General features: G+C 43.9%; 1 protein-coding gene across 1 annotated transcript in view; it reads left to right on the forward strand.

Annotated features, from left to right (window-relative positions):
- Window positions 1-19,211, forward strand: part of LOC126354501 (condensin complex subunit 1-like) — a 169,626-nt gene that overhangs the window by 81,253 nt on the left and 69,162 nt on the right. The window contains exon 11 of the mRNA XM_050004228.1: window positions 15,746-15,878. Within this exon, the coding sequence (XP_049860185.1) occupies window positions 15,746-15,878 (133 nt within the window). The remainder of the gene's footprint in view (window positions 1-15,745; window positions 15,879-19,211) is intronic.

Below are 19,211 nucleotides of genomic sequence, written 5' to 3' on the forward strand. Positions count from 1 at the left end.
CAGAATCGTATGCCAATGAGGCAGAATTGCAGGGAGGCAATTGTCCTGCCAACACACCAGGTACAAAATACCAGTTTGGTGAAACACTGTCAAATACAAGTTTGGTGAAACACTGTCCTGCTGCTTGAAGTAGTTCATAATTACTTGTTTCATGTTCTTGTCATCCAGGAATTGTCAACCTCTGAAGGCCTTTGAAGGGACCAAAGACACGATAACCACGGGGGAGAGATCAGAAATATAGGGCAGGTTCTCAAGTCTCTCCCACTTGTCCGTAATGGACGAGGCTGACTTCCCAGATTGACGATGTCTCGTGTCGAACCACAACCAGCACGGAATATGGCACACAATTCTACAATGGAGATTTTCATCAGACACGCTGCCTCATGCATATTCTTCATTTTTCAATGAATATCTACAGGCGTTTGTCCTTCAGCGTCCAAGGAAAGAATAACAGCACACTGGTCCTGTTTGGATGCATTTGGTAATAACATCGTCATAGTTCACTTTTCCGCATTTAACATATGCGCGTGGAAAGACATGATGCCACACTAATCAGTTGCCTATATGTTGGTGCTTATATACCCGTATTAGAGTTTTGTTACATTGCATATGCATTTCAACCACATACTCAAAATGGAAACTTTTTAGTCACCCCCTTATATATTGTGGAACATTTGATTTTTTCGTAAATAGGAGCAGTCTCCATCCAGGAGGGACCCCGTTCTGTCTGTTGTTGTCGTGGTCTTCAGTCCTGAGACTGGTTTGATGCAGCTCTCCATGCTAGTATCTCCTGTGCACGCTTCTTCATCTCCCAGTACCTACTGCAACCTACATCCTTCTGAATCTGCTGGGTGTATTCATCTCTTGGTCTCCCTCTACGATTTTTACCCTCCACGCTGCCCTCCAATGCTAAATTGGTGATCCCTTGATGCCTCAGAACATGTCCTACCAACCAATCCCTTCTTCTAATCAAGTTGTGCCACAAACTTCTCTTATCCCCAATCCTATTCAATACCTCCTCATTAGTTATGTGATCTACCAATCTAATCTTCAACATTCTTCTATAGCACCAAAGTTCGAAAGCTTCTATTCTCTTCTTGTCCAAACTATTTATTGTCCATGTTTCACTTCCGTACATGGCTACACTCCATACAAATACTTTGAGAAATGACTTCCTGACATTTAAATCTATACTCGATGTTAACAAATTTCTCTTCTTCAGAAACGCATTCCTTGCCATTGCCAGTCTACATTTTATAACCTCTCTACTTCGACCATCATCAGTTATTTTGCTCCCCAAATAGCAAAACACCTTTACTACTTTAAGTGTCTCATTTCCTAATCTAATTCCCTCAGCATCACCCGACTTAATTCGACTACATTCCATTATCCTCGTTTTGCTTTTATTGACGTTCATATTATATTCTCCTTTCAAGATACTGTCCATTCCGTTCAACTGCTCTTCCAAGTCCTTTGCTGTCTCTGACAGAAATACAATGTCATCGGCGAACCTCAAAGCTTTTATTTCTTCTCCATGGATTTTAACACCTACTCCGAACTTTTCTTTTGTTTCCTTCACTGCTTGCTCAAAATACAGATTGAATAACATCGGGGAGAGGCTACAACCATGTCTCACTCCCTTCCCAAACACTGCTTCCCTTTCATGCCTCTCAACTCTTATAACTGCCATCTGGTGTTCCAACATTTCTACGGAATCCAAACTGATCTTCTTCTACTAGTTTTTCCATTCGTCTGTAAATAATTCGTGTTAGTATTTTGCAGCTGTGACTTACTAAACTGATAGTTTGGTAATTTTCACATCTGTCAACACCTGCTTTCTTTGGGATTGGAATTATTATATTCTTCTTGAAGTCTGAGGGTATTTCACCTGTCTCATACATCTTGCTCACCAGATGGTAGAATTTTGTCAGAACTGGCTCTCCCAAGGCCGTCAGTAGTTCCAATGAAATGTTGTCTACTCCGTGGGCCTTGTTTCGACTCAGGTCTTTCAGTGCTCTGTCAAATTCTACACACAGTATCGTATCTCCCATTTAATCTTCATCTACATCCTCTTCCATTTCGATAATATTGTCCTCAAGTACATCGCCCTTGTATAGACCGTCTATATACTCCTTCCACCTTTCTGCTTTCCCTTCTTTGCTTAGAACTGGGTTTCCATATGAGTTCTTGATGTTCATACAAGTGGCTCTCTTTTCTCCAAAGGTCTCTTTAATTTTCCTGTAGGCAGTATCTATCTTACCTCTAGTGAGATAAGCCTCTACATCCTTACATTTGTCATCTAGCCATCCCTGCTTAGCCATTTTGCACTTCCTGTCGATCTCATTTTTGAGACGTCTGTATTCCTTTTTGCCTGCTTCATTTACTGCATTTTTATATTTTCTCCTTTCATCAATTAAATTCAATATTTCTTCTGTTACCCAAGGATTTCTACTAGCCCTCATATTTTTACCTACTTGATCCTTTGCTGCCTTCACTACTTCATCCCTCAAAGCTACCCATTCTTCTTCTACTGTATTTCTTTCCCCCATTCCTGTCAATGTTTCCCTTATGCTCTCCCTGAAACTCTGTACAACCTCTGGTTCTTTTAGTTTATCCAGATCCCATGTCCTTAAATTCCCACCTTTTTGCAGTTTCTTCAGTTTTAATCTACAGGTCATAACCAATAGATTGTGGTCAGTGTCCACACCTGACCCTGGAAATGTCTTACAATTTAAAACCTGGTTCCTAAATCTCTGTCTTACCATTATATAATCTATCTGATACCTTTTAGTATCTCCAGGGTTCTTCCATGTATACAACCTTCTTTCATGATTCTTAAACCAAGTGTTAGCTATGATTAAGTTGTGCTCTGTGTATTATTCTACTAGGCAGCTTCCTCTTTCATTTCTTAGCCCCAATCCATATTCATCTACTATGTTTCCTTCTCTCCCTTTTCCTACACTCGAATTCCAGTCACCCATTACTATTAAATTTTCATCTCCCTTCACTATCTGAATAATTTCTTTTATCTCATCATACATTTCTTCAATTTCTTTGTCATCTTCAGAGCTAGTTGGCATATAAACTTGTACTACTGTAGTAGGTGTGGGCTTCGTGTCTATCTTGGTCACAATAATACGTTCACTATGCTGTTGGTAGTAGCTTACCCTCATTCCTATTTTTTTATTCATTATTATACCTACTCCTGCATTACCCCTATTTGATTTTGTATTTATAACCCTGTATTGGCCTGACCAAAAGTCTTATTCCTCTTGCCACTGAACTTCACTAATCCCACTATATCTAACTTTAACCTATTCATTTCCCTTTTTAAATTTTTCTAACCTACCTGCCCGATTAAGGGATCTGACATTCCACGCTCCGATCCATAGAACGCCAGTTTTCTTTCTCCTGATAACGATGTCCTATTGAGTAGTCCCCGCCCGGATATCCGAATAGGGGACTAATTTACCTCTGGAATATTTTACCCAAGAGGACGCCATCATCATTAACCATACAGTAGAGCTGCATGCCCTTGGGAAAAAATACGGCTGTTGTTTCCCCTTGCTTTCAACCATTCGCAGTACCAGCACAGCATGGCCATTTTGGTTAGTGTTACAAGGCCAGATCAGTCAATCATCCAGACCGTTGCCCCTGCAACTACTGAAAAGGCTGCTGCCCCTTTTCAGGAACCACACGTTTGTCTGGCCTCTCAACAGATAACCCTCCGTTGTGGTTGCACCTACGGTATGGCTATCTGTATCGCTGAGGCACGCTAGCCCTCCCACCAACGGCAAGGTCCATGGTTCATGAGGGGGGGGGGGGGGGGTGGTTCTGTCTGTATGCTCTGTAATAAGTGTGCCTTAAGTGCTAAGTGCTGTACTTACATGACAGCCTTGCTGTTGGATTTGGTGGAAATGCCAGGTACTTCAAAACATCTGTATTACAGTTGTTTCTGTTCTCCAACATAGAAACTTAGACAATATAAAAGCTCTCGCCTACATGGACACGGACCGAACTACAGACAGTACATTGTTTCTGTGGTCCATATGTTGAGGATACCAGTGTATTCTAAAATAGCCGTATGTCAGTTGAATATCAGGCATCCATCAGTGTTTCTGTAGACGCTGGTCAAGGTGCCACCTTTATTTTTACTGGCGGCTCAAAAACGTCATTTGGTGTTGAGAGTGCCTGTATTGCGACACACCTAATAGATTTCGGCTTCCCGACCAGTGTTCGGTTTTTACTGCGGAGCTTTACGCTGTCCTCCAGGCTGTCCAGTACATCCGTCGCCATCAGCGGATACAGTATATTACGTACTCAGATTCGCTCAGCTCTCTCCTCAGCCTCCAAGCTCTTTACCCTGTCCACCCTCTGGTCCACCGGATTCAGGACTGCCTCCACTTGCTCCACATGAGGGGGCATCTCTGTGGCATTCCTCTCTGGATCCCAGGACACAGTATCTGTGGAAATGAGGTGGCCTATATAGCAGCCAAGGCTGCAGTCTCTCTTCCTCAGCCTGCTGTTCACGTGGTTCCCTTTGCCGATCTACAGTGTGTATTATGTCGTCGTGTTGCTCTTTTATGGCACGATTATTGATCTACACTTCCCGATAATAAATTGCGGGGCTTGAAACCTCTTCCCTATGCTTGGACCTTCCTCCCAAACTCGATGTTGGGAGGAGGTAATTTTAACTAGACTCCGGATAGGGCACTGTCTTTTTAGCCATCAGCATCTTTTAACTGGTGATCCTCCCGGCTTTGTCCCCACTGCTCTCTCAACTGTGGAAGGTGAGAGACTTTTTACTTCAGTGCCCCTATATTACTCCGCTATGCGCCCGTTTACAGCTGCCACATGATATATCTTATCAGTGAGATGACTTTGGTCATTTGAAGCTCTTTCTGGGGAAAACAACCCACCCCCCGCCCCTTCTATAGTGATTTTCTAAGCTTTTCTTCTGTTTTTTAGTTTTCCCACATTTTGAGTTTCGCTCCCATTGCTGTTGATTTCCAATTCAGATATATATTTATTTATTTATCATTTCCCTCGCCTTCCCGCCAGGCCCTAAAACCATAACAAAAAAACAACAAAATGGCTGAAAAATTTCAACCAAGTTGCCAAATAAGGCAGGTAACATGACATGATGTGTTTGGCAAATCTGTATTTCTACTCGGACAGCACAGCCGAGCACAACAGAGATGCTAAATTGCGGGACAAATTCCAAACTGAAGAGAATATTTGAGCATAATCAGCAGCATGACCACTCAACAGAACTAGGCGCAGTGTCATAGGGAAAGAACACAGTCTTGTATAGAGAATGGTTTGGTCCTATAGCACGTACTGATTCCGAATAAGAATTCGAACAAAATCTTACATGTGGTGAGAGGGGTAAGGGAAGACAGGAAACAAGCTCTTCTGATAAGTGATTGTGCAACAGTAGACTGATTCGTCAAGTTGTGTCTGCACATTGAGGAAATGCAATGGAAGAGAGTGAGATGAAAGTGGCATGACTGGCTCCCAAATGTGATCCCTATGACATTTGTGAAAGATATCACGCCATTTACAAGACAGTTGCTAAGAGAAGAAATACAGCCATTTACGGAAGCCAGAAACTCTATGTTTGAGAGTGATTTGAAAAGTTCACAGGATCACAACCTGATGTCAGCAATAGCACAGTGAGATTCCATCGTAGTAACAGGTTGTTCTTTGTGAGTAAAAATGTGATGTATCAGAGCTCTGGGTACGAGTCTGTGTTGCAGGTGTCTGTTTTACCCTCTAGTGATTTGCGGAGAGAAATATGTGAAAGCAAAGGAAATTTGTGCCATTTTCAGAACATGCTGGGGAACTGTGCTCCTTCATAGTCAGCTGTTTGCAAGGGAACAGATAAGTTCAAATTTGGTCGACAGCTTAGACGATGATCTGCGTAGTGATCATCCAAGATATGCCTCTACCCCAGAAATTGTTGCAAAATGCATAAAATTGTTGTGGAAGATTGCCGACTGAAAGTGCCAGAAACTGCTGAAGCTGTAGGGATGTCATCTGAATCGGCATATCACATTTTAACAGTGGAATTGTATATGAGAAAATATCTACTAAATGGGTGCTGTGACACTTTGAACACAGGATCAAAAACACATGAGACTGTACCTGTTTGAACCATTTTCAGAGCAGCCAACAAGATATGTTGTGCTGATTTGCAGCCACAGATTAATCTTGGGCCTATTACCATATCCTAGAAACGAAACACCTGTCAAAGCAATAGAAACATGTTGCTTCTCCTCCACCACCAGTACTGAAGAAAGTAAAGGCAGTATGGTTGGCTATAAAGTTCCTTGTCAGTTTTCTGGAATCCAAAAGAGATTCTGCAGGTAGTTTATCTACCCACTGGTCAAACAATTATGGAATGGTACTACACGAACCTCGTGGAGCAACTATAGCAAAAGGCGTGTGGAAAAGGCCAGGTTTGCCAAGGAAGAAAATACACTCCTGGAAATGTAAAAAAGAACACATTGACACCGGTGTGTCAGACCCACCATACTTGCTCCGGACACTGCGAGAGGGCTGTACAAGCAATGATCACACGCACGGCACAGCGGACATACCAGGAACCGCGGTGTTGGCCGTCGAATGGCGCTAGCTGCGCAGCATTTGTGCACCGCCGCCGTCAGTGTCAGCCAGTTTGCCGTGGCATACGGAGCTCCATCGCAGTCTTTAACACTGGTAGCATGCCGCAACAGCGTGGACGTGAACCGTATGTGCAGTTGACGGACTGTGAGCGAGGGCGTATAGTGGGCATGAGGGAGGCCGGGTGGACATACCGCCGAATTGCTCAACACGTGGGGCGTGAGGTCTCCACAGTACATTTATGTTGTCGCCAGTGGTCGGCGGAAGGTGCACGTGCCCGTCGACCTGGGACCGGACTGCAGCGACGCACGGATACACGCCAAGACCGTAGGATCCTACGCAGTGCCGTAGGGGACCGCACCGCCACTTCCCAGCAAATTAGGGACACTGTTGCTCCTGGGGTATCGGCGAGGACCATTCGCAACTGTCTCCATGAAGCTGGGCTACGGTCCCGCACACCGTTAGGCCATCTTCCCCTCACGCCCCAACATCGTGCAGCCCGCCTCCAGTGGTGTCGCGACAGGCGTGAATGGAGGGATGAATGGAGATGTGTCGTCTTCAGCGATGAGAGTCGCTTCTGCCTTGGTGCCAATGATGGTCGTATGCGTGTTTGGCGCCGTGCAGGTGAGCGCCACAATCAGGACTGCATACGACCGAGGCACACAGGGCCAACACCCGGCATCATGGTGTGGGGAGCTATCTCCTACACTGGCCGTACACCTCTGGTGATCGTCGAGAGGACACTGAATAGTGCACGGTACATCCAAACCATCATCGAACCCATCGTTCTACCATTCCTAGACCGGCAAGGGAACTTGCTGTTCCAACGGGACAATGCACGTCCGCATGTATCCCGTGCCACCCAACGTGCTCTAGAAGGTGTAAGTCAACTACCCTGGCCAGCAAGATCTCCGGATCTGTCCCCCATTGAGCATGTTTGGGACTGGATGAAGCGTCATCTCACGCGGTCTGCACGTCCAGCACGAACGCTGGTCCAACTGAGGTGCCAGGTGGAAATGGCATGCCAAGCTGTTCCACAGGACTACATCCAGCATCTCTACGATCATCTCCATGGGAGAATAGCAGCCTGCATTGCTGCGAAAGGTGAATATACACTGTACTAGTGCCGACATTGTGCATGCTCTGTTGCCGGTGTCTATGTGCCTGTGGTTCTGTCAGTGTGATCATGTGATGTATCTGACCCCAGGAATGTGTCAATAAAGTTTCCCCTTCCTGGGACAATGAATTCACGGTGTTCTTATTTCAATTTCCAGGAGTGTAATTATTTATCAAGATAATGTGCACCCCAACGTCTCTTGTTACCGTGGCGAAAATACATAAACTAAGATATGAAATTTTGCCACACTCTTCGCACTCCATCAGACTTCCATCTATTCCTAAGTTCAAAATTTTCCTTAGTGGATGGAGATCCTTATCAAATGATGAACTGACAGCCGAAGTTGATGGGTATTTTGTAGATCTGGAGGAATCTATTTTTTGAGATAGGTTCCAGGCATTACAATAATGCTTGAGTGTGCAGGGAGACTACATTGAAAAATAAAAATATTTACTGAGGTAAGCCATTTGATTCCGCCCATTCTGAAAACTTGTGAACTACCCTCATGAGCAGGAGATAGCAGCCATGAATGTCAACTTCATACTTCCTGAAGAAATATAGAATGTTGAACTACCCTCTTACACACGAGACAACAGCCATGAATACGACTTCATTCATCAGGAAGTAATAGAGAATATTGAACAAGAGGTGTATTGGACTCAACCAACTCAAATTTATGCTGCAGCCATCAAAGCCAGCATCTGACCACTGCAGTTATAACCAACTCCTCTGCGAAGTATAATGTCTCACAGAAGAATAGGCATTTGGAGGACGGAGGAATGCACGTCGGTATATTTCCAATGTGGATATGCTGTATACTTGCACAGAAAGAGAGAAGGGACAGTATTCGATGGCTATTATACCTCAGAAAGTCAACCACTAGAACAGTCCTGTTCGCACTAGTGAACTGCATGAGATCATTCTTGACCTCTGGGGCAAAGGCCGTTATTGTACCCTTGAGGTCAGTCCTGCAACACACTGTAGCCATTGCAATGCAGAGTTCTCAGCAGCTCACCTAGCTTCCAAATTCGGGAAAACTAAGCGAGGTGACTCTGGAGGTGAGGCCACAGCAGAATCCCCATGGGCAACTGTTACTAAAATGTCAGGGAACATTATTGATGGCCAAACTATCTGGGCACTAGTACACTTCTTTCTCTGTAATGTGGAATGCTTGTTGTCACCAACTAAAGAAGAGGTGGTCTGTGATACAAAAGCAATTGTGCTGAAGGTGGCAAATGAGAAATAAGTCCATCCAACATGAACATATATCACATGGTGTTCTATCAGTGACAGAACACAGCCCCTCAAATTTGTTGTTTTAACAGATTGTAGTCGTAATGTTGTCATGGTAGCATCGCCATCCCCCCATCTAGCTGTGCAACAAGCCGTCGAACTCTCGCCTCAAGGGGCGAAACCACAAGCTACGCAGCCGGTAGGCCAGAAAGGTCAAAAGGAGTACACCTGTGAAGACTTCCTCCATCCCTCCAGCCAAATAACCAGGTCTTCATCTAACCGGAAAGGCTCGAAGAAGTCTTCCAAAGGCAAACAGTCTTCAATGCTGTCGGCATGTGAAATCTTAGCGCAACCAGCCTCCGTGTCACCGGTGCGCACCAACAACCATTTTTCGGTGTTGGACTCCACAGACTGACCGCTCAAGCAAGCTGATGCTTCTGTGAACCCCATGGGGCAGTATTCTGCTTCTGTGCCCCATTGTAGCGCCTCTTCCCCAGCTGTCACTCAGCAGCTGCTGAAAGACATGCCCACACCTCTTCATCATGACTCTCCTCCAATGGAATGGTCGCGGCCTTTGATCCCACAAAGAGGACTTACAGGTGCTTTTAGTGTTGCAGCATCCCTTTGTACTCTGCCTCCAGGAAATGAAATAATGCTCTCATGACCGCTTTGAGCTTTCGCATTTCTTACCGATTCGTTATGACCTTCCCCCTGAGGTTGTCATTCCCTCTCATGGTGCATCATGCTTCTCATATGGGATGACAGTCATAGTCAACCCTTCTCGCTGATTACCAATCTTCAAGCTGTGGCAGTTCGCCTTTTCCTTCCCCACCTGACATTTTCCCACTTTACTGTATATGGCCCTCCATCATTCACTGTCACCAGGGCCGACTTCCTTCAATTCATTGGGCAGCTACCTCACCCATTTTTGCTACTCGACTTTAATGCACATCATCCCCTTTGGGTTTCTCCCAGGACCTGGCTGACCTCCATAACCAACTTAATCTTTTCTGTCTTAACACTGGAGCACCCACTTTTCTTTCCAACTCCTTGCACACCTATTCCTATTTGGACCTATCCTGCACTGCCCAGCTTACCCATAGTCTTGAGTGGTTCGTTCTTTCTCACACCTACTTGAGCAACCATTTCCCGTGTGCTACCCATTTGCTGTCCCCTACCCCATCTGCATGCACACCTAAATGGCAGCTTCCCAGGGCTGACTGGCAGCTTTACTCCTCCCTGGTGGCCTTCGAAGAACAAGATTTCCCCAGTTGTGATCAGCAGGTCGAATATCTCACAAACGTTATCCTTACTGCTGCAGAAAGTTCCATCCCCTGCACTTCCTCTTTACCATGTCGTGTCTCAGTCCCTTGGTGGGCTGAGGCATGTCGTGACGCAATTCATGCACGTAGACATGCTCTCAGCATGTATAACTGCCTCCCTACTTCGGCAAACTGCATTCATTATGTACAGATAAGTGCAGAGCATTGTCAAGTTCTTCTGGATAGCAAAAGAGCTAACTGGGTTTCATTCATTAGTTCTTTTAACAGTTCCACACCTTCCCCTGTCGTGTGGGCCAACCTGCGATGTCTCTCGGAAACCAAGATCCATTCCCCAATTTCCAGCCTGACAGTCACTGACGATGTCATCATGGACACTATTGCTATCTCCAACACCTTGGGACACCATTTTGTGGAAGTTTCTAGCTCTTTCCACTATCACCCTGGCATTATCTATCGGAAACAAGCAGAGGAGGCTCCAGCGATACCCTTCTCTTCTCCGAAGTGTGAGTGCTACAGCTCCGCCTTTACAAAAAGGGAACTACATCATGTTCTCAGTTCATCCTGATCCTCCACCCTACGGCCAGACGCTGTCCGCATTTAAATGTTGCAGCACCTTTCTCTAGCGGGCAAGCACTTTCTGCTTAACGTGTACAAGCGCATCTGGGCAGAGGGCACATTTCCTGGATACTGACGTGAAGCCACCATCATACCCATATCTAAGCCTGGTAAGGACAAAAACCTTCCTTCTAGCTACCACCCCATCTCCCTTACCAGCAGCGTTTGCAAGTTGATGGAACATGATTCATGCCCGGCTGGTGTGTGGCTTGAGTCTCTCTAGTTACTAACAAGTGAATAATGTGGATTTTGAGTGTGGCGTTACGCAGTTGACCACCTCATTAATTTGTCCTCTCATGTCATGAATGGTTTTCTGCAGAAATCCCAGACTGTGGCCATGTTTTTCGATTTGGAGAAGGCTTATGACACCTGCTGGATAATTAGTATCCTCCATCCTCTTTACATGTGGGGCTTTCGTGGGTGCCTGCCTTGTTTTCTTCAGGCATTTTTACAAGACTATGTTTTCAAGGTGCGTGCGAGTTCTGCCTTGTCAGATTCCTTTATCCAGGAAAATGGTGTGCCTCAGGGTTCCATCATGAGAGTCGTCGTCTTTGCTATTGCCAATAACCCTATAATGAACTGTCTTCTGTCGGGTATTTCCAGCTGTCTTTTTGTTGACAATTTTGCCATCTACTGCAGTTCTCCACAGACTTGTCTCACTGAGCAGCATCTTCAGCACTGGTCTTGGTTGTCTTTACTCCTGGAGCATCGACAATGGCTTTCGCTTTTCCCCTGATAAAACTGTCTGTACGAATTTCTGGTGGCACAAATGGTTTCTCTTACCATCTCTACGTCTTGGTCCTGTTGACATTCCGTTCATTGAAACTACGAAATTTCTGGGGCTCATGCTCGATAGCAAACACTCTTGGTCCTTCCATATGTCTTGCCTTGCAGCCCGCTGTACACGGTTCATCAATCTCCTACATGTCCCCAATGGTACTTCCTGGGGTGCTGATCGAACCATCCTCCTCCGTTTGTACCGGTCCCTTGTGCATTCCAAACTCGACTATGGTGGCTTTGTTTATGCGCCTGCACACCCATCCCTCTTACGCTGTCTCAACACTATCCATCATCATGGCATCCACTCGGCCATGGGCTCCTTTTACACCAGCCTGGTTGAGTGTCTGTATGCTGAAGTTGCTGAACTACCACTGTCCTACTGCCATGGCTTTCTCCTCAGCAGGTATGCATGCCGTTTGTCTGCCATGCATGGCCACCCCTCCTATGCTGCCTCCTTTGATGATTCTTTTGATAGTCAGTATGGGGCTCATCCCTCGTCTCTGTTAACTCCTGGAGACCGCATTTGCCACTTGCTACAGTGGCGTAACTTAATACTATTAGCAACTTTTCCAGTGGGTGTGAACCCTTCACCACCTTGGCTTCGTGAAGCAGCCCATGTTAACCTTGACCTTCATTCTCTTTCTAAGGACACTTCTCCAGCCTCAGTCTATTACCTCCAGTTTCACGAGCTTCACATGGAACTTCGCGATAGTGTCTTTGTCTACACTGATGACTCTCGGACTGACTGTGGGATTGGATGTGCATTCATCATTGGCACCTGTGCCTTTTGATATCAGCTTCTGGCACACTCCTTAGTATTTATAGGCAAGCTCTTTGCCTTGTATGAGGCCATGGAGTACAGCTGGCAACACAGCTTTTCTGGTTGTGTCCTCTGCTCGGACTCACTCAGTGCCCTCCAAAGTCTATGTGCACTGTAAACTGTTCGTCCCTTAGTGCAGCAGGTCCAAGATAACTGTCACTTGCTCACTCTTCGTGGAGCTAGTGTCATGTTTCTGTGGGTCCCTGGTCGTGTCAGTCTGCCAGGAAACGAGGCTGGTGCCAAGGCTACAGGCCTCGTGCTGCAGCCTGCGAGTACTTGTATTCTCTCTGCCGTCTGTCGGTGTGGTGTCCCTTTGGCATTGCCAATGGTCCTCCCTTCACTGGAATAAGCTTTGGCTTATTAAGCCTCTCCCAGCGCATTGAACGACCTCTTAACGGCACTTCCGCTGGGAGGAGGTTATTTTAACTCGGCTGAGTATTGGGCACTGCCTTTCATGTGCTAAGTGGTGCTACCCCACCACTTTGTACACATTGCACCCAAATTTTAACTGTCTGCCACATACTGCTGGAATACTCTTTTTCTAACAATTTACATTCCAGCTTGGGTTTGCCTTCTGATTTATCAGCCATTTTAGCGACCGACGCACAGGCTGTTGACCGCATTGTACTTTTTATCCACCAAGTCAGTATGTTGAAGACCATTTAATTTTTAGTTTTGGACCTTCATTTCTGTATGGTGTTTTCTCTAGCCCTTTTTCCACGTGCCTGTTTTTAGCTGTCTCCTATTCTGTCCATTGGGACTGACATGTAGTCGTTTAACTACTCTCTGTGTTCGTGTTCTATAATTTGGACTTGGGCACGTATGACCCCTGTTGTTTTTTGCATCCTAAAGCAAAACAAACAAACATACATACACTTCAAAGTTACGCCAATTGCCAAAGCTCTGGAGATTGCAACATTCCTTGTAGCAGACTTCATTTCAAAGCACGGAGTACCCTATTTGCCGATCTTTGACTGCGGAAAGGTTTTCCAAATGAGAATAGTATCAGAGGTAATTTCATGTTGTGTCACCACTGTCGGAATGACAACTATCTACCCCCTACAGGTGAATGACCTCACAAAATGCTTTAATAAGATGTTTGCAGACGCTTTGAAGGTATGTTGATGTCTGACAAAGATTGGAATATAATACTGCCTCTTGGGACACACACATAATAGTGTGGAGGAGGCCATTATAGGCTTCACACCGTTCTTTCAGCTCCACAGTCAGAAGGCTAAAACAACAGTGGACACAATGTTCTATTTCAGTGGGACAATACTCGGGAGTATTACATGAAACACCTCACTTTCAGGTCTGATGAAGCAAGAGGGATGGGTTGCATACAATCGCAGATGGACTGAAAGCACTATAACACCAAGCACAGGCCAGAAGACTTGGTATGGCTTTTTACACATCCTGTATGGAAAGTGGGACTATCAGAAAAGTTACTGAAACAATGCTTTGGGCAGTATTGTATTCTTTATTGATTGTCAGATGTCACACGAAGTCAAGGATTATGACCCTTCATCAAAAAGACAAAAATGAAGAGGTGTCCTGCATATGTAACCCTGCTTCAGTTCTGAGGCGCACATCAACAGATCTCGCTTAGGGAAATTGAAGGCCTACTTAATGATTGTGAAACTTCAACAGGAGAAGTTAACTTCGCGACTCATCATAGTGAAGAGGATGTGACAACGCGACCCCTCATCTGAAGCAGATTGATGGCCACGAATGTCTTTTCAGGGCTCCAATAATTTGGAAATTGCGTGGGGAGAGATCAGGACTGTATGGAGAATGCGTAATGGCTTCCCACCAAAAATTCTGCAGCATACTCAAAACAACCTTGGCAACATGTGGGACCACGGTACCAATCTCCCCCCACGCTATTTCCGTGAGATCTGAAGAAAGACATTGGTGGCCATCAATTGGTTGAAGAGGTGCACGCCTGGGTGCTATCATAGACAACTGCAAACATTTTTCCATGAAGGCATTGTGATCATCTTGGCTCACAGTGGAATAAATGTATTAACTGTTACAGAAATTACTTTTGAAGTAATAAACTGTTTACTTATTTCCTTCCACCTTTCTCGTTTTTATTTGGCTGTCCCTTATATTTATAATATCTAGAAGGTGTTCAAAATTTCTTATGTTTATAATGTTCACAGGTTCTGGGATATTTGAGGTTTGTATTAATGACAGCTCTCTCCATGCATTTCTGTTTGTAAATTTATGTCTGCAATACACATGCTTTCAGCACTAATTGTTGTGCTGTAATTGACAACTGTGTTGTCAAATTTACTCCTTTATGGTTAAGACATTACAGTATTATGCTAATTAATACATATTTTACTCAGAGAAAGTGTTCTAGTGAAAGAGGTTTTTAGTAAACGAACTGAATAAGTAACTGATGATTTCGCACTTGTTTATTTTCAACAAGGAGAAGAAGTAAGCATTGATTTCATTCGGAGATGGTCCAAATCGTAAATACGTTGCTTTTTCCTATTTGTGGATCTGAGACAGTTTCCATATTCAGAAAAGTCCAAGTGGAGGAAATGAAAGATATAGAGTAGAAATTTAAACTAGCTATTATGGATTTTCAATTGTTAATGTCAAATATATTCATGTCTTGCACGTTATAAACTGTTAGTTTAGTAGTTACTGCCCTGAACTGATGTATATGTTGTATGAGTGCTAATCTCTTAAGTGCACAAAAGGGAAGAAAGACTTTCTTCTTACTATTGTAACAACTCAGTCCTTATTGACAAGACAAAATTACACTTGTAGAGAAGTTTTATCTGCTCCACCTAGTAGAGAATAGCAGTCAATTGCCTACCAGTGGAAAAGAGTGAAGAACAGTTGACCTAGGGGGCAATGAAAAGGCGGAGAGAAGGAGTAGAAAGGTGAAGAGAGAACCTATGGGGATGGAAGTTGATCTGTGTTGATGTTGCTGCAAGGTTGATAAAACCTGCAGTATAATAATAAATTCCATTTATGGTCTTGATAGCACCTTTATTATGCCAACGTACGTTTCAAAGCCACAGCTTCATAATAAAGGTTTTCAGTGGGAGCTTCAGTGTGATGTCAACACACCAGAAACACCGATCTGTATATTTTATTTTATTTTGTCTGTGTCATCTCAATCAAGCAACTCCCACATGCTCAATATACACAGTTTCAAATACAAGTCTCACGTGGCCTTTTGATATTATTTAGTGAAATAGTTTCTTTGTAATATGAATTATTTATTTTCCTTACTATTTTCTGTTCTTACAGGAACAGTGTTGATATAGAAGAACTTCATGATAACTGTGTGAAATTATTCCGTAAAATTCATTTTATGTATCATGGTGAACCTGAAGAGAGCGAAGAAAGTAAGGAACTTAAACGTGTCATTGCATTTTTAAAGGTGAGTTCATTTAATATTAAAATATTTCTAATTTTTATCAGACATAACCTATGCGTAAGATGTGCTTTTCAAATGCACCACTGAAAAGTTTTATGTTCTTAGAACACCCCAAAGCAAGAATAAAGAGGAGAAGCTATAGTGACATTTTAAAGACTGCAGAAATTATGCCATTCGATGTCTGGCATGATTACTTATTAGATGAGTGGGAAGTTCTACAGTTTGAAGCAGATGACCCAGTGTTAGAAGCAAAGGTATTGACAATTACTGGTAGCAGTACATCTCAAAAAGACTCTCATCATCTTTGCAAAAACAGACATTATGTTTGATGGGATAGCAGCAGTCAGTGATTGTGTAATGTTACTTATAATCCGTCTTGATTGCAAAAGTCTTTTTATTCATATGATCGGTTTTGGTTCACCCAGAACCATCTTCAGATCTGATATTTCAGTTACAGGAGTAACCCGTCCAAATCCAGCTACTTTCACAGGCTGTGACGCAGGAAATTCATAAGCTGATGTCCCTCTGTCCTCATTTTTTGTGACACACTTCTGGTAATCCTACTAGATCTCATTTAATATTACTTCATTAGTATCCCTGCAGTTGCTAAAGTTTGCTGATTTATTGTCATTAAATAAAAAGCAGTAGAAACAATATGGTTTCAAAGTCCATGCAATTGTTTATTCAGCCAAACTACTTGTTCCAAGGTGAAAGTGCAGAAGTTGCTGTGTCTCAAATACCTGCAAATAGCATCAAGCCCTCCAGCAACCCTATCCATGGCACACTTGCAGGCCAAGGTATGAAGAACTTGGCAGTGCATCTGAACAGTCTGATAGCTTGATAGGGATGTACTACAGACCCCTACATACCATTCTCTTTAGAGCCACAATGACAAGATTTAACTAATTAATGTGCGCACAGAGGCAGTTAAGCAGTCATTCTCCTCACACTTCATGCACAAATAGGAGTGGAAGAAAATCTAACATGTGGTGCAGTAGGAAGTACCCTTGCTATGCACTTCACCTTTGTTTGCGAAGTATACATGTAGATGCAGGGTTGTGCTCAATCAGTCTCACTCGTGTCCTGTGTGCTTCAAAATCTAAGTGCTGTAGGTCACATGACCAGGTTACATGCTGAGGATATTCCAGTACACCAACTTACCACATTGTCTGCTGTGGGGATTGATAAGCAGCCCATCCATACTTGTTCCCCATAAAGCGATCCATTAAAGTCTTTACCTTATGTGTATTGACACCTGTGTGGCAATAATATGTGAACTGCTTATTGGGATCTAACCTGGTTGATTCCCTTAACCCTCAATAAGATATACACACATCAAAAAAAAGTTTTGCATCACCTGAGTTCCGAGAGTTCTGGAACCTGCACACAAAATCGGAATAGACATCAACATGAACATCATTTCTGCCCTTTTTATTGCTCATGGAAACCACACATTGCATGTTGTACCACCGTACAGCAAGACCTTCAAAGGTGGTGGTCCAGATTGCTGTACACACTGGTACCTCTAATACCCAGTAGCATGTCCTCTTGCATTGATGCATGTCTGTATTCGTCATGGCATACTATCCTCAAGTGCATCAAGGCACTGTTGGTCCAGGATGTCCCACTCCTCAACAGCAATTCGGCGTAGATCCCACAGAGTGGTTGGTGGGTCATGTCGTCCAAAAACAGCCATTTTCAATCTATCCCAGGCATTTTCGATAGGGTTCATGTCTGGAGAACATGCTGGCCACTTTAGTCGAGTGATGATGATGATGATGATGATATCTTTTATCTTGAAAGAAGTCATTCACAAGATGTGCACGATTGGAGTGTAAATTGTCATCCATGAAGACAAATGCCTTGCCAATATGCTGCAGATATGGTTGGTGGATGGCATTCACGTATCGTACAGCCATTACAGCGCCTTCTGTGACCAACAGCGGTGTGCGTCTGCCCCACATAATGGTGCCCCAAAGCAGCAGGGAACCTCCACCTTGCTGGACAATGTATCTAGGGCGTTCAGCCTGATCGGGTTTCCTCCAAACATGTGTCTGACTATTGTCTGGTTGAAGGTATATGCAACACTCTTCGGTGAAGAGAATGTGATACCAATCCTGAGTGGTCCATTAGGCATGTTGTTGGACCCATCTGTACCACACTGCATGGTGTCTTGGTTGCAAAGATAGACCTCGCCATGGATGTCGGGAGTGAAGCTGTGCATCAAGCAGCATACTGCGCACAGTTAGTCATAACTCGATGTCCTGTGGCTGCACGAAAAGCATTATTCAACTTGGTGGCATTGATGTCAGGGTTCCTCGGTGCCATAATCCATAAGTAGCGCTCATCCACTAGAGTAGTAGCCCTTGGGCAGCCTGAGTGAGACATGTTATCGGCAGTTCCTGTCTCTCTGTACATCCTCCATGTTCGAACAGCATTGATTTGGTTCACTCTGAGACACCTGGACACTTGCCTTGTTGAGAGCCCTTCATGGCACAAAGTAACAATGTGGACATGATCGAACTGCAGTATTGACTGTCTAGGCATGGTTGAACTGCAGACAACACGAGCTGTTACCTCCATCCTGGTGGAATGACTGGAACTGATCAGCTGTTGGGCCTCCTCCGTCTAGTAGGCGCTGCTCACGTGTTTTTGTTTGCATCTTTGGGCAGGTTTAGTGACATCTCTGAACAGTCAAGGGGACTGTGTCTGTGATATGGGAACTGGGGTGATGCAAAACTTTTTCTGATTTGTGTAATAGAGAACTCCCAAATTGACCTCCTACTGTGTCCTCCAGTTCTTCGTAGTGCCACTCTGTTTAAGTCATGTATTTGGTTGGTTTGTAGAAGCTGTTTTTTGCCTATTCTTTGTCTACCATCAGCCTTTTCAGTAAGTTGTAAATTTCATCTTCGCTCGTTAAATTTTCTTAGTTCAACATTTTCCTTTTCTCTTCTGTGTAATTTCACATCTTTCAGAGACGTTTTGTGTGTCCGTTGGTTTCTAGGTCATTATGCATTATGGGTTTTGTGATGGTCTGTTATCATTATTATTAATGTGAGCACTTCATCTGACTTCCATAAAGTACTACTCTGAAAATAAAGTATTTCACTCTTTGTGACTTTTTCTCCACTTTACCATATTAATTTAGCTCAAAACTTTTGCTTTGTTTATGTTATGTTTTGTTCGCTAAGTGAGAAGCTTCTTGCGCCTTGCGATATTTTATTTGAAGCAGGCTTTGTAGATATTTCAGTTTTGTTTTACATAGTATTAGGGATTTTGTGGTCTGCAGATGCCCAAAGTGGCACACTTTATACCTAGACAAGTATTTTGATTTTC

The sequence above is a fragment of the Schistocerca gregaria genome, chromosome 1, assembly GCF_023897955.1.
Source record: "Schistocerca gregaria isolate iqSchGreg1 chromosome 1, iqSchGreg1.2, whole genome shotgun sequence".
In the NCBI taxonomy this organism is placed as follows: Eukaryota; Metazoa; Arthropoda; class Insecta; order Orthoptera; family Acrididae; genus Schistocerca; species Schistocerca gregaria.